Raw genomic sequence first — 15,811 nt, 5'->3', positions numbered from 1 at the left:
ATAACTAACAATAACTTAGTAATGCCTGAGGTAAGACAAACCTTCATCTAGTATTTGCGACCTAACTTGTTTGTCTCAGTGAATCTTGACCCTGAGATACAAGTCCTTGATTGTGTGCATTTCGGAAACAACATCTCTCATTTGCATTCGTTTTCTTGGAGATTCTGCAGAGCACAACACACCGATTTTGACCATTGAAATCAAGCAGTCATGCATTTTATTTCTTGAATTGATTTGATTTTCATTGCCTTGAATAGTTTCGGCTTCTTCTAAGAGCAGTTGTGGATCAACAATCTCCATTACTCGTTCAGCCAAAGCCATCTTAGCAAAATGATGAAGGCTTAGATTGTCCTTAAACATGTCATCAGTTGGCCCCTTTCCAGTGATCATCTCCAGTAGAAGGATTCCGTAGCTATAAACATCTCCTTGTGTAGATGCTTTTCCGCCCATCGCATGCTCTGCAATTTATACAACTTATGTTAGAATCTAAGTGACCATGGCTCACCGGTAGACAGTGAGTTTCAACACCGAGGTCATGGGTTCGGGTACACATGTGGTGCGTGTGGTCAAAAAAGACCATTTGGATACAAATAATGTCAAAAGTAAGAATTTTGAGAGAGAGAGAGAGAGGGGGAGAGAGGAAATATTCTATTTAAACAAGTAATTTGCCTTTTTTCCTTTACTAAAGATCTGAATTCCTAACATCAATTGGTGTGCTATGAAGTTATATGTTCTTGTAAAGATGCTCCACATTGAATAAGGCTTTGTTACTCAAATGAAAGAACTTTGCTCCTCAATCATCAAGAGAATATATGAGTTGCTGTTATTTTTAATGTAATAATAAAAAAAAAAAAAGAGAAAAAAAAAACCTAAGGCCATTAACAGAAAAGAAATCATCATACCTTATTATGGTGTGATTCATGTGGGGGGTGCAAGTGAGTATGTATACCGCTTTGTATATCTTGATCTTAGAGAATCTTGACAGATGTGGATCCTTCAATAATAATAATAATAATAATAATAATAATAGGAAATAGATGAAATTGTTACCTGGAGCGATGTACCCAATAGATCCCTTCATCCCAACTGAGCTGCTTTGAGCAACCTCAGATAAGAACCTGGCTAGCCCGAAATCACCCACATGAGCAATCATGTCATCATCAAGAAGAATGTTGCTTGGCTTTAAATCTTGATGAATGATTGATGTTTGGCAATGATTATGTAGATAATCCAGTGCAGAAGCCACATCTATAGCAATGCTTAGCCTTTGAGTAAACTTCAAGTTCTTTCTTGGCTGGTCATGGCCCTCCCTGTGCAACCACTTCTCTAGACTTCCATTGGACATGTACTCGTAAACTAGAGCTTTAAAATCATTGCCCTTAAAATCAATGCTCGAGCAACAAGTTAATATCTTAACAAGATTCCGATGCCTAATGTTTCTCAAGGCTTCGCATTCGGCCATGAAGCTCCGCAGAGCTCCTTGTTGTTGAAGGTTGAAGACTTTCACTGCTACCATAGTCCCAACACGATCTAGAATCCCTTTATATACGGCGCCAAAACTTCCAGTTCCGATCAAATTGACAGGAGAGAACTTATCTGTTGCTTTAAAGAGTTCCGCATAAGACACGTTCATAAAAGGTTCCTCCATAGAAGGCACAGCAAAAGGTTTCCTTCTTGACTTTCTTACCCGATAAAGAATGGTAAAGAAACATGATAATGAAATAAGACCCAGGACAGCACCAATTATTGAGAATTTGACTTTTGAAGCAAGAGAGATCCCCCGTTTCTTGGAAGCTTGGCTAGAGCATGGTGGCAATTGTAATTCATGAATACCCCCACAAAGCTTACTATTTCCGAGCACTGAAACTCGACTGGCATTTCCAAAGACCCCTTGTTTTGGTAATTCACCCTCGAAATGATTGAAGGATAGATTTAGATACTCTAGAGCAAACTTCTCCAGATATCTTGGAATCTTCCCAGATAAGTTGTTGCGTGAAAGACCCAGGTATCGAAGACCTTTTAGACCACTGAATGTTGGTGGAATTGATCCTTGAAAGAAGTTCCCATCCAACTCGAGATACTCTAGGCTGAGACAATTGCCTAGCCAGCTTGGAATTTCGCCTGACAATTTGTTATTAGAAACATTGAATGTTCCAAGAGCTTTCAAGTAACTGGCTTCATGTGGCAGATTCGTGAAAAAGTTGTTTTGAGCTTGGAGATCAATCAGATATGGAATGCTGAAAAGTTGTTTGGGTAAGGTACCGCTAAAGTTATTATTGAAGAGGAATATTTGGTTCAGGTTTATGCAGTTACCAAGAGTTGTAGGTATGCTCCCTGATAGATTGTTTTCACGTAAACTGAGTTGGTACAATCTGGTGATGTTGCCCAAAGAAGGTGGAAATTTCCCTGATAATCCATTTGAATACAAGTAAAGTACCTCCAACTTGTTAAGCTTCCCAACACCAATGGGAATTGTACCAGTCAGAAAGTTATTCTCTATACGCAGTACTGTTAAGCCAATAAGATTCTGAATCGCAGATGGGATGCTTCCGAATATCATATTACCTCCTAAAGATAGGTATGTCAGTTGGGTCGAAATATTTGCTATGGAGTTGGGCAAAGCACCGCTGAGACGATTTCTGGCCACGGCCACCAGTTGTAAGCTACTGCAATTGGTCAAAGAATCAAGAAAACTCAAGTCACGAGCTTTTCCAACTCCAAGTTCGTTGCCCCACAAATTTAACCAGGTGAGACCTTTGAGGCTTCCAAAATTCAGAGGCACAGATCCGCTAAAACTATTGTCTACAAGGTCAATAAATAAAAGTCCGGAAGCATTGGATAATGAAACTGGTATGGGTCCTGTGAATTGGTTACCTCCGGCATAAAGTTGTTGGAGATTAGGAAGAGTAAGGCCTAAGTTAGGTGGAAGATTTCCATGCAATCTGTTCCATCCCACGTCCAAAACGTTAATAGAGGAGAGATTGTAGAGCCGAGGCGGAATCGTACCTGACAGTTTATTTCCAGCTATGCTAAGAAAATTTAAGCTCGCCAACTGACAAAGGTCATCTGGGATGCTGCCCTCCAGACTGTTATAAGAAAGATAAAGGAGCGTGAGAGACGAAAGGTTTCCAAGTGAAGGTGGGATGCTGCCTGCAAGACTGTTGCGACCAAGCATTAAGTAGGTGAGCTTCGATAGAGAGCCAAGCTCAGTCGGAATCCTCCCTGTGAGCTGATTCCCGGAAAGACGAAGAACTTGGAGTTTGAAACAGTGGGACAGATTTGCTGGAATTTCTCCAGTGAATGTGTTATTGGTCAGACGGAGATACCTCAAGCGGAACAACCGGCCAATCTCTTCAGGAATCGTCCCGTGGAAACTGTTGGCTGAGAGATCGATTATCCTGAGGAAGGTGAGATTTGCTATGTAGGGAGATATGGGGCCCACCAATTTCTGGGCAGTGAGGTTCAAGGCCATGACCCTTTGAGGATGACGGGGACCACCGCATGTGACACCTTGCCAGTGGCAGAAGTGGAGAGTATGGTTCCATGAGCTCAAAGAATGGAGAGGATCGTCGGTTATTAGATGTTTTAATTTGAGCAAAGCAAGGAGATCAGTTTCGTTGGAGAAGTGAGCGGCAGATCCAAAGAAACAGGGAAGGTGAATGGAAGAGAGAAGGAGAAATGACCAAATTGCCCATAAGCTCATAGGTGGGAGCTCCATTATGGAGTTTGTGAATGCAGGAAAGGCAAAGTGAGGAGACATATATGGCATGGATTCTCCATATATACAGAGAAGGTGACTTCTCGTCCGTTGATGAATTTATTTATTTATTATTATTTTTTTTTCCGCTTATTTTTGTTTTTGTTTTTGTTTTTTGTTTTTTGTTTTTTCCTTTTCCGTAAAGGGTGTCTACTTTGGTATATAGACCGAAAAGTCGTTAGGGCCTGTTTGGGAGCGTGGATTTGGAACCCCCTTGATTCAGAACTCCCAGGATTGGAAACCCCATGGATTGGCAATCCTCCCGGTGTGTTTGGCACCCTGGAGTGTGAATCAACTTTAATTCAAAAATACCTATGCATGGTATATTTACATGGGTTGAATTTACTTACTAAATCAACTTTAATATCCCTAATTAGTGAGATATATAATTTTTGACACTATGGCTGTGATAAGCCCATCGAAATATATGCTTTACCCAAAAATGATGAAATTTCAAGTCTTGAATGCACCGCAAGCACAAGATCATGTCTGAGTGACTAATCAACGATTTTTAATCGTTGATTAATATGGACAATGTTTGGACGGTACTGGACAATGTTTGGACAGTGCTGATTTACATGGACAATATTTGGACGGTGCTAATCATCATTAGTGGGCCATGTGCCCAATAGAATGATAGTGTGCAGTTACACAAATGTTACACCTGCAACTATTGAAATGATTTTAGGTGTAATCCAAGCTCTCACTGTGAATTGCAAACCCAAAACAACAAGGGGATTTGAAACCCCCTCCAATCCTCTCCAATCCAAAGTGCCAAACGACATCTTAGTCTTAAACTATTTATCAAAAAACAAACCCTGTTATTTACATATGCAGACCTGTCACCACACCTTTCAACTAAAGTTATAACATCACTATTAAGTAAGAAAATGATATCTGGCTTCTATATATATATATATATATATATATATATAAGTAAGAAAATGACAAATTTGTCTTCCTTTAGTGGTCCTTTTAGTGCCTGTAAAGTCTTTAAGCTGTAAATGAATTAAAAATAATCTAATTACAAGGGTTATTTGGATGTATGTATTTTTCTGAAAAGGCTTTACAAGCTATAAACATATTACAACTTTTAGATGGCATCTTATACCCGATAAAAAACCATGTTTTATATTTCATGTAAAGTCTTTGCAGCTAAAAATGCATTATACATGTTATAAAACAATGGTGATATACACTCATGATATGTATATGATATATTATCAATCCATCATGTACTTCCCCTAATGCTCTCCTGTGACCCTAAAAGACAATTTGATAATTATTAATGGACCAGATGAGGGAAGTATGGGGCGTCCATCATTAAAAACTTCTAAATTGCATTTGGGGCCCACTATGATGGGTGGAAGACATCCAATCCGTTTAGTTTTTGCATGATTTAATGCTCTCTTAGAGCCCTAAAAAAGTCAAGTGCTTAAATGATTTGCAGATTTTGGAAGGTTCACCACCAAAGTTTTATTGCATGAATATCTACTTTATTCATTGTAAATACTTTACCAGCTACCCAAACACACAACATGTTCAGTTTACATTATCACTTAAAAGGCCATGTAGAATAACGTGTAAACCGATTACAGATGAAAAATAAGTCCAGGGACAGAACCAATGCCCTATATATCTCCTTTTGTTTGAAAAGTATGCCCCATCTCCACCCTGTGGGTTTAATCTTTTAGGAATAATCCACTAAACTCTAACAATCCTGAGATAATATGGTATGGTCTGTGGAGTAATTGATGCCATCTAAAATGTTTTCCTTGCTTTGGATGGTAAAATGGTACAAATATAGAATCTGCACCGCTCAAAAGGGTAGGAGGATAGGAAGAATTTCTGAATCAGCATCAGCTCTTATGGAATCTGCATCACTCAAAAGATCAATCCAACATTTCAATATTACACCAATGATCGCACTAATACAGAGCATGAATGAGCCCTAAACGTTTTAAGCATTTCAAGCAATCCACCACTTGCCACACAACAAAAGCACTATTCACAATGGCAAAATTAGCCTTGCGGTCACTTATCAGAATCAATTCAACAATTGGTTTAAATGACTAGCAACAAGCAGTATGAAAAGTATTCAACAAATTCATTTCATTAGTTTCTTTCAACTTCCATGGATTATCTGGTTAGATAGCTACATCAATAAATCAAGCACATGGATGGATTAAAAAGTAAATTAGGGAAATATAAGGGAAAGCCGAAAATGCACTGGAATGATTCTGACATATTTAGCAGGAGGTTGGTGAAGATACTACTGGGATTGTATGATTAAAATTTCCTGATTTACAGTATTACAGATGGCACACATGTATGGATCCAAAATCTTCTTCTAATGAGGGTCCCATTGAAGATATTTTTCCTCATTTGAATGTTGACTATTGGCTAGTCTTGTGTTTTCTGATTGCTCCTGTCTTCATCCGATGTGGAAAGAAGGACAAATCTACTAAGAAAGCCATGCACATCTACTGAGAAAAGCAATGTGGACAAAACAATGCCGTGTAGCCTCTGCCACGGTGAAAAGTTCAAGAGAGAGACGGGATGCCCTGTCTCCACCCCATGAATTTAATCTTTTGAGGACCAATCCGTTCAAAAATCAGAATCCTAAGATGATATGATATGGTGTAGCCCATGGAACCTGAGCATGCTTAAAGCTCTCTCTTCACATAACACGTTGAATGAAGATGTACGGGACTAGCTCATGTCCATGATTTTTATTCTTAAAATCCGTTAAACTGAATATCTACACCGTCAGATCTGCTCAGACATCTTAAAATATTCCGGTAATGATAGGAAGAACTTCCAGATCCACCGATTACTTTTGCCTCCCCGTGACTTTGAAGGTCAATCAGACAGTTCCATATGACAATAAGGGAAAAGGATTGGCGGGTGATCATGCCAGCATGGTGCTGTGAGCCCCACCATAATGTATGTGTTTTATATCCACACGGGCCATCTATTTTGGCACCTCATTTTAGAGCATGTTCTCAAAAAAAAAAAAAAAAAGCAGATTCAAAGCTCAAGTGGACCACACTACAGGAAACAGTGGGGATATTGACATACTCAACTGAAACCTTCCTGGGGCTACTGTGATGCTTATTTGCCATCCGACCTTTTGATTAGGTTGCACAGACTTGGATGAAGGGAAAACAAAAATATCAGCTTGATCAAAAACTTTTATGGCCCCCAAGAAATTTTTATTGGTGGAACATTTAATCTCCAATGTTTCCTCTGGTGTGATCGAATTAAGCTTTGGATTTGCTTCATTTTTGAGGTTACTATCTAAAAGGAGCTGAAAAAATAGATGGATGGTATGGACACAACACATATATATCACGGTAGGCCCAATAGAGCCAAGGACACTAACTAATCTGCTTCCAAGATCACACCATGCACCATAAGATCCACTGCAGCGCCAAAATCAGCCTATAGATCACTCATCACACCAAGTTTCTATCCAACTAGTGGTATACGATTTATTATTATTATTTTTTTCCACACATTGCCACATGAGCACTTGAAAACTAGTGGTATGCCAATATTTTACGCACACCTTTACATGAGCGCTTGAGCCCATGATGTCAGTGTTGAAATGCAATAGGTATACAAATATCATACATCGAAACCCACAATCCCACTACTGATCCGAGTAGCTGACAATAGACGATAATGAACAAGCTTGAGTTGGCTGATATTTCCTGACCCAGGCTTGGCCTACTGCCAGCCCTAATTATTATGTAGATCCAATGTCTCTGTCTTAATAACAAAAATATTCATATATATATGGGAAAAGGTACTATGCGCTCCACCGCATAGTACCTTTCCATGAGGTCGAGTGCCAGCAACACACTAGCGGTCAGATGTTGAAAATTTCAAACCATCTGTTAGATTTTATAGAAGTGGAGAAACAAAACTGATGAAACCAGTTACTAAAATAAGACTATATTTCCTGCAAAAGCATTTAGCACGAAGTATTGTTAGGGAAACCTAGGTGGAGCCTACCGTGGGTTCATTTGAGAAATCTACCCCATCCATCCGTTTTTCCATATCATTTAAGGAGTTGAGCCTAAAATTGAACCAAATCCAAGTCTCAAGTTGATCATATCACAGGAAATAGTCAAAATAATGATTTCAACCATGGAAATCTTGCTAGGCCTCACAGTGATGTTTATTTGTCATCTAATCTATTTATAAGATCATATAGACATGGATGAAGAGAAAAAACAAATATAAGCTTGATCCAAAACTTCAGCGGCCCCCAAGAATTTTTCAACAGTAGACGTTTAATTCAACTGTTTCATATGGTGTGGTCCATTTGAACATTCTATATGATTAATTTTTGGGCTCAGGCCCTAAAATTATATGATAAAATGGATGAACGGAGTGGATCAGATACATAAATTATGGTGGACCTCAAAGAGTTTACCCAGTATGCTAAGCGTAGTGAGTTACTCGCTATAGGTTGAGTAGCCAAACTCGCAACCAAAGTGACATCACCAAGTTCCGTGCACCCTACCATGATGTATGTTTTGTATCCACACCTTCCATCCATTTGGAGAGATAATTTTAGGGCAATATGCAAAGAATGAGTTAAATCCAAAGCACTAGTAGACCTCAGCACAGAAAACAGTGGGGACAGTGATGCCCACCATTAAAAACTTCTAAAGGCCACCAAAGTTTTAGATCAAGCTGATATTGTGTTTCTCTTATTTCATGTCTTTTTAAACTTTTGAACAGGTTGGATTTCAAACAAACATTATGGGGCCTTAGGATAGTTTTAATGGTGGGAATCACTCTCCCCGCTGTTTTCTATGGTGGGGTCCACTACAGATTTTATCTGCCTCATTCTTTGGCGCATGGCTTAAAATGATATCTCAAAATGGATGGGCGGTGTGGATATAACACATATATCATAGTGGGGCCCACAAAACTTGGTGACATCACTTTGGCTCATGACTTAAAATGATATCTCAAAATGGATGGATGGTGTGGATATAACACATACATCATAGTCGGGCCCACAAAAGTTGGTGACATCACTTCAGTAGCCGACTCACTACTCACCCTGTCAGGATGCGTCCGTTATACAGGGACTGTTCCGGAAACGTATTGGCTACTCCCCTCCCGATGGTCTCTGTGGGCCCCACAATGATGCATGTATTTCATCCATGCCGTCCATTTATTTTTATAAATCATTTTTCGTGTACGAGACCAAAAATAAGGTATATCCCAGTCTCAAGTAGACCACATTACAGGAAACAGTGTTGATTGAACGTCGACCATTAAAAACTTTTTGGGAGGCAAAAAAGGTTTGGATCAAGATGATATTTATTTTTTCACTTCATCTATGTTTGTATGACCTAATTAACAGATTGGACGTTAAATAAACAGTACAGTGGGCCTCAAGAGGATTTTAATGGTGGATATCCAATCACTATTGTTTTCCTGTAGTGTGGTCCACGTGATATTCATATCCTTTTCATTTTTGGAATAAAGCCTTAACATGATATGTAAAAATAGATGAACAACATGGATGATATACATACATCATTGTGGGGCCCATAGAGCACGACCACCACCACCAGGCTAGTGGTGGGAGGAGTATCCAATCCGTTTCCGGCCGTTCCACGCAAAAGAAAGAGGATGCGGATTCCATCCTACCCCTGCCCGAACAATAATCCGTCCGGGCAGGGTTATGTGGGGCCAACGTGATGTTAGTGTTTTATCGTCATCCTGAAAATGAAGCAAGTCCACGGCTCCTCCAGTGGACCACACCAAAGGAAGCTGCAGTGATAATGAAACCCACTATTGAAATCTTTTTAAGGGCCACCGTAATATTTTTTTTACCATCCAACCTATTCAAAAGGTCATGTAGATGTGGATGAAGTGAAAACACAAATATCAGATTGATCCCCAACTTGTGGTGGACGTTCAATCCCCAACTTATGGTCCACTTGATACCTGGACCTAACTCATTTTTTTGGATTATATATTAAAATGACATGAGAAAAATGGATGGACAGGGTGGATTTCTCAATAAACCCCACGATAGGCCCCACCTAAGTTTCTAGGGCAGGACCTTCATGTGGGCGGCTTTCAGAAATATACGTGAGAGAGAGCCGGTTTCCCTGGTCTTGTTTCTCCACTCCTATAAAATCTCACTTTTCTTCCTGTGAAATCTCACCGTTCTTTTCAAACTTTCACCATCCGACCCCTAGCATAGTGCCCACATATCCACACCGTTCATCCATTTTGATGAACATGCCCCAAAATTGTAGTAGATCCAAAGCTCAAGCGGATCAGAAATCAGTGGGGATTGAAAGCTCGTCATTGAAAATAATTCATCTAAGACCGTGTGACCCTATGAACACGTTGTATGACAGTGTTACGTAATACATGTGCATCACATTCATCATGATCCACGCCAATTTTACTTTTGACTTGGAGGCATGCTGCTTTTTTCTTTTTCTTTCTGGTCTATTTTTTTTTCTCCCTTAATTTTATATTTGGATTCAATGGACCATAGACTGCCCTCAATTTCCCATCTCGTTCTAACAAAAGCCTTTCTTTTGTTTCTTTTTCTCCCTTTAAATAAAGAAGTTAGATTTTATTAATCACTAAAAGAAACCTGATGCCAAAACCAGGGCCTCTTTTTCTCTCTTTAAATAAAGAAGTCAGATTTTATTAATCACTAAAAGAAACCTGATGCCAAAAGCTGGGCCCCTTGTGAGACGGCAACAAGCAAAATCGAGTGAGATAAGAGAGCGCGGAATGACCAAAGAAGACCAGATATTCGTGTGGTCCCTTCATCCAGCTCTTCGTGACCTTATAATCAGGGATCGTAGGGCCCATTGTGATGTATGTGTCTTAGGTGCATATACATCAGTTGAAGTAGATCCAAATCTCAAGCAGACTACACCACAGGAAACAACAGTGATCGACCATTAAAAATATCTTACGAACCACAAAAGTTTTGGATCAAGTTGATGATTTGTGTAGTTGTTGAAAATCAATAGTTTTTTCAAAATAATAAAAATGAAAATTTAAATTTTTCAAAATTTCAGGATTTTCCTGCCAAAATGCTTTTTGAAATTTTTTGAATTAAAAAGTACAGTGTATGCTTTGTCCCACATCAGAAATGGTTAAAATCCTTCTGTGGTTTATATGAGATGTTGTAAAGAGGATTCTTACTTGGAGCCTTTGGAGGAGGTGATACACAGGTTGCGCACGCTTGCGATCGGGCGTGGGCAGTGTGGCTATAGTAACGCTAAATGGCGCACTTTGCACTTCGCTCGTGTGGCAGAGTGATCGCTCCCTCGCGACCTTACGCGAATCGGCACGAGACGGTACGATCGCGGTGCTATACCACACGGCAACGGTACTATACCTGATGCCTATATAAACTGGACCATTCCAGTCCGATTTCATCATCTCAACACACCATCTTTCCCATCATCGATACGATCCATAGCTCCATTTTAAAATACTTAGAACATCTCCACTATCTGAGTCTGCCAGAAGAAATCTGCTGCGTTAAAATTGTTCCTAGTGGACCTATCATGATTACTGCACGCTGGATCCAGAAGGCTTGTCTTATCTTAGAAACAATTCGCCTGTATCACGCTTTAAGGATAGTATATTTTTACGTGATTCAGCCTACTGAAACATTTTATTTTCGAATTATTTTTTGATATTTTCGGTGTATCCAAACTCAGATTCCTAACAGTAGTCACTTTATCCAAGTCTTTGCCGCTTTATCACCATGTTGGATGACAAATAAACATTTCCAATGACCCTAAAAAAGTTTTCTTTTTTCATTTTATAGTGTCAATTGCCCTCAACCACTACTATTTGTTGTAGTATGGTTTACATGAAATCCGATCTATTTCATTGTTTGGAACATCTATGTAAAATGAGTTGTCAAAATGAAAGGATGGCATTAATATAAGAAACAAACGTAGTAGTAGGCTCGCAGAAGCCCGTCCTTGTATTGTATGAACTTTCTGTAGTTATGATTGGGAGGGTGGATCCCTGACAGGGGGGTCCACTGTGATGTATGTGCCCTATATCTATGCTGTTAATCCATTTTTGACAGCTTATTTTACGGGAGAGTGCTAAAAATGAAGCATATCCAAATGTTAAGTGGAACTCACCGTGCGAAATTAACACCGGTGGTTGACCATTTAAAACATTTTATGGGCTATGAAAGTTTTGGATCGAGCTGATGTTTGTGTGGTCCCTTCATCCAGCTATTTATGACCTTATCATCAGGTTGGATGGCAAATAAACATTCCGGTGAACCTCAAGAAGCTTTTAATGGTGAATATTGTTTCACCATTGTTTCTTGTGGTGTGGTCCACCTGAAATTTGGATCTACTTTATTTATTTTTTATCATCACCTAAAACGATCTGTCAAAACAGTTGGATGGCATAGATGTAAGGCACATACATCATGGTGGGCCCCATCAAAAGTTTTTTATTAAGCTAATTATTTGTGGACCCTCATGAAGGTTTATTTTATTTTATCTTTTTCACGGTGGTGGCACTCAATCACTACTGTTTCTTGTGGCGTGGTTTACTGAAATTTGGATTTGTTTCATTGTCAGATCATCTGGGTAAAATGAGCTGTTACAATGAACAGAGACGGCGAGAATATGAGAAACATACATAATGGTAGGTGTTGATGCAAAAATCTGGTTCGTCCTCTTAGACCTTCGTATACCTGCACGGAAAGAGGACAAAGGAGACCCTGGCTTGAGCAGGGGACCCTCCGATGCCAAAGTCAGGCCTGGATTCTGGGTCTAAATGTATTGAGGGGTTTTGAGAAAGAATTTTTTGCCTACCTCACAAGACGATGGAGGTTCCTCTTTTATAGCTGCTGGAGCATTTAATCGTACGAGGATCATTCTCCTGATATCGTGTGCGGGATCCTCTCCTGGTATCACGGAGATAGGATCGTGCCCATCTCCAGTCTTCATCCGATCCCGTGAGCTTCGGGGTCGGGGATCTTATCCCAAGATATTCGGGATGAGGCTTTATCTTGCGCTGGCCGATCTGATAAGAAGATCGGCCCGATGCATGCCCGGATTGCTGATGTGACGTCCGAACCGACTTAACTTCTGTCTCGGTTTAGTGAACCATGCCTCGGATCTGACACATCCTTTGGCGACCCGAGGCATTAAGTCCGAGTCTCCGAACTCTATATCTTTTGTCCCCAACAGTAAGCCCCCTTACTCCGTGTGTTTCATATGACACTTAGGAGTAGCGAGTTTTGAGTCGGTTCATAACTTAGTCCGAGGCAATAAGTAGTCATTTAATGCATTCTGTGTCGCCTTTGACGGGAGACGGTTTAGTCTCTGATATCGCATGCGCCGACAGCCGTCAAATCGCTCGCCCCGCCAATGAGGGTTGGACACGTAGCAAGAGCATTATTGTCGTCAGTCGACGTGCGCCACGTGTCGAGTGGGGGAGTCGATGCAGGCATCGAATCATTTCCCCATTAATTGCTTCCGCCACATGACAATCTTATAAAATGGTGGGGGTCCCGCATTTCGAACTTCTACTGCCATTCCCGCTTTGCATTTCCTTTGGAGCTTTTTCGGTCTTTTGTCTTCTTCCTTTCCTCTTTCTTAACTGTCAGCGGCTCCTTTTGCCATTTCCGTTTTCCTTCCTCCCTCCGGTGAGTCTCCCCTTCCTCTTTATTTAGTGATAATGGCGGCTAGAGGTTCTCGAAGTCCCCAGGAGGGAGTTTCCGGAGATGAAGGCGAAGCGCAACGTTTTTGGAATGTTGCGGAATCGCCTTCCTTACTGACAGAGATAGCAGTTGATGCGAACGCTGCTTTTCTTTCTGAGAGGGTCACTGAAGCTCCGGCGGAGCGCCCTGCTTCCGTTGATCCTTCTCGTGGTGGGTCGTCTTTAATAACCCGCCCGGGAAGGCCTAATCTTCCAAGGGGCATGGAGGAAGAAGAGGAGGAGGAAGAGGAAATATTGATTGCCGAGGGAACCTCTGGGCCGGTTCCTGTTGATGAGTCGGCACACGCCGAGTCTGAAGGAGAAGGATCGGGGGATGATCTAAGCGGCCCGGTTCCTTCAGTTTTAACTGAGGCGGATTTAGACAGAATCCGAATCGGGTATCACATCCCCGAATCGGTTATCACTTATCTCCCCCATCCGAATGACTTGCCGGATCAACCTCCTGCTGGGGCGGTCGCGATCTACCAAGTCTCGATGCAATGCGGCTTGCGTCTGCCCCTTCAGGCCATTGTCCGGGGAGTTTTATCTCGTATTCAGATTGCTCCGGGGCAAATAGTTCCGAATGGGTGGAGGAACTTATTCGGGTGTACGGTGTTGTGGGCTGAGATGGAACAGCCACTGCTAACAGTCGACGAATTTCTCCACTTATACCAAGTGCGCGTGAACCCGAACTACCTCGGCTTTTATGTCTTCGCTGCTTGGCGGGGCGGAGGCGGATCCCTAATAACTGACCCTCTCACTTCCAACAAACATTGGAGAGAACATTGGTTTTGGGCCTGCGGTCGCTGGGAGACGGCTGAGTCCGGGTCCTACGAGGCTCGTGTTCCTCGGGCGTTCCAGAGAGCAGGTGACTTGGGTCTTCTCTCTTGCCCTTCTTTATTTTTGTAATATTCTGAGTCTGACGAGCTTGTGTCTGGCAGATATTCCGAAGAAGCGGCAAAAGCTCGGCTCCAGTGCTTCAGCTCGGATCAAAGAGTTGAGGATGTTGGATCCGGCAGATAGGTCCTGGAAGGTGAAAAGAAGAGCGTCTTCATCTCGCAGGTCTAGACTCGGCCGTCATAGGTAATTGAAAATGTATCTTCATGTATCTTCTGAATTTTTCCTGACTTACTTCGTTTTTTTAAAAATTATTTTTAGATTTGCCCGAAGCTCGACCCCATCTCAGGATTGTTCCCGAATCGACCCCCTCGGAAATGACTGGAGCTCGTCCTCCTCTTAGGGCAGTTTAGAAGTTAAAGGCTCCTCCGCCATCAGTTCTTCTGTCGGAGCCTCGGCCGCCGAAGAGACAAAGAGTGGTGCCGAAGGAGAAGGAGCCTGCGAGTTCTTCTGCCCCTACTGTCGTCGTAATTTCTGACCCAGAAGAAAGGGTGGAAGTGACGGTGGCCGCAGCCTCGGAACCTTAGGCGGCACCCGACTCGGGACACGTTGCGACGGATGTTCCGAGACAGGAGGAAGAGACTAGGGCTGCGTCTTCCAGAGGGGAAGAAGAGACGAGGACTGCATCCTCCAGAGGGGAGGAAACGAACCAAGAAGGGCCGTCCGTCCTGCAAAAGGTGGTGTCGGGGATGGTTCCCTGGGCCTTAGCCCATGGGGGCGAAAAAGAGTTCATCAGTCTCTACAACGCTCCTACATCGCAAACCATCGGCCATACAGCAAGGGTGCTTTTTGAACTCGCTCCCTGCTTGGTTAAGGCCAGCAAAGAGTTATCTTCGACTCATCGGCTGCAGACTCTTCTGTCGAAAGCCGAAGGGCGACGCGAGGATGCCGAAACTCGGGTCGGCGTTCTGATAGGCGAGGCGGCCCTTGCCCGGAAAGCTGCCGAAGACGCAAAAGCAGAGGCGGCTTTCTCCAGGAGAGCCCTTGATGAAGCGCAAGCCGAGGTTACTCGGGTATTAGCTCTCCTTTCCAGAGCTGAAGAAGAGAACCGACGAGTTCTCGCAGTCCATGCTTCTTGTGCAGATGACTTGGCTCGGGCTAAGCTTGAGGCGGCGGGGCATATTCAGCAGGCCAACGAGAAGATTCGGGAGGCTGAGAAGGCTAGGGACCAAGCCGTCCAAGCTTTCTTTGAGTCAACGGAGTTCGAGGATGAGAGGGATCGCTTGTTCCAAAGCAAATTTCTGGAATGTGTCAAAGACATAAAGAAATCTTTTCCTGACCTTGATCTCTCAGAAATCGAGGGTGGAGGAGCCTCGGAATTCGAGAACCCGGACGCCGCTGCTGAAGCCACTGCTGGGGATGAGGCCGGTACATGCGAGAATGCTTCGGGTACCGTTCCTACCGGAG

General features: G+C 42.1%; 1 protein-coding gene across 1 annotated transcript; it reads right to left on the bottom strand.

Annotated features, from left to right (window-relative positions):
• Window positions 1-2: 2 nt before the first annotated feature.
• Window positions 3-3,782, bottom strand: LOC131227665 (probable LRR receptor-like serine/threonine-protein kinase At3g47570). The gene is made up of 2 exons (XM_058223462.1): window positions 1,051-3,782; window positions 3-458 (listed from the first exon to the last, which is right to left on the bottom strand). The coding sequence occupies exons 1-2, from the start codon at window positions 3,767-3,769 to the stop codon at window positions 76-78; spliced, it is 3,102 nt and encodes a 1,033-aa protein (XP_058079445.1). The 5' UTR covers window positions 3,770-3,782; the 3' UTR covers window positions 3-75.
• Between the last annotated feature and the right edge of the window lie 12,029 nt (window positions 3,783-15,811).

This window comes from Magnolia sinica, chromosome 15 (assembly GCF_029962835.1).
Source record: "Magnolia sinica isolate HGM2019 chromosome 15, MsV1, whole genome shotgun sequence".
NCBI classification, from domain to species: domain Eukaryota; kingdom Viridiplantae; phylum Streptophyta; class Magnoliopsida; order Magnoliales; family Magnoliaceae; genus Magnolia; species Magnolia sinica.
Note: the sequence above shows the minus strand (reverse complement) of the source record. Positions and strands in the feature narration are given on the sequence as shown.

Coding starts and splice junctions, on each gene's coding strand:
- LOC131227665 (XM_058223462.1), bottom strand. CDS start 3,769: ATGCCATATATGTCTCCTCACTTTGCCTTTCCTGCATTCACAAACTCC. Junction 459..1,050: donor TATTGGGTACATCGCTCCAG/GTAACAATTTCA, acceptor TATAAATTGCAG/AGCATGCGATGGGCGGAAAA.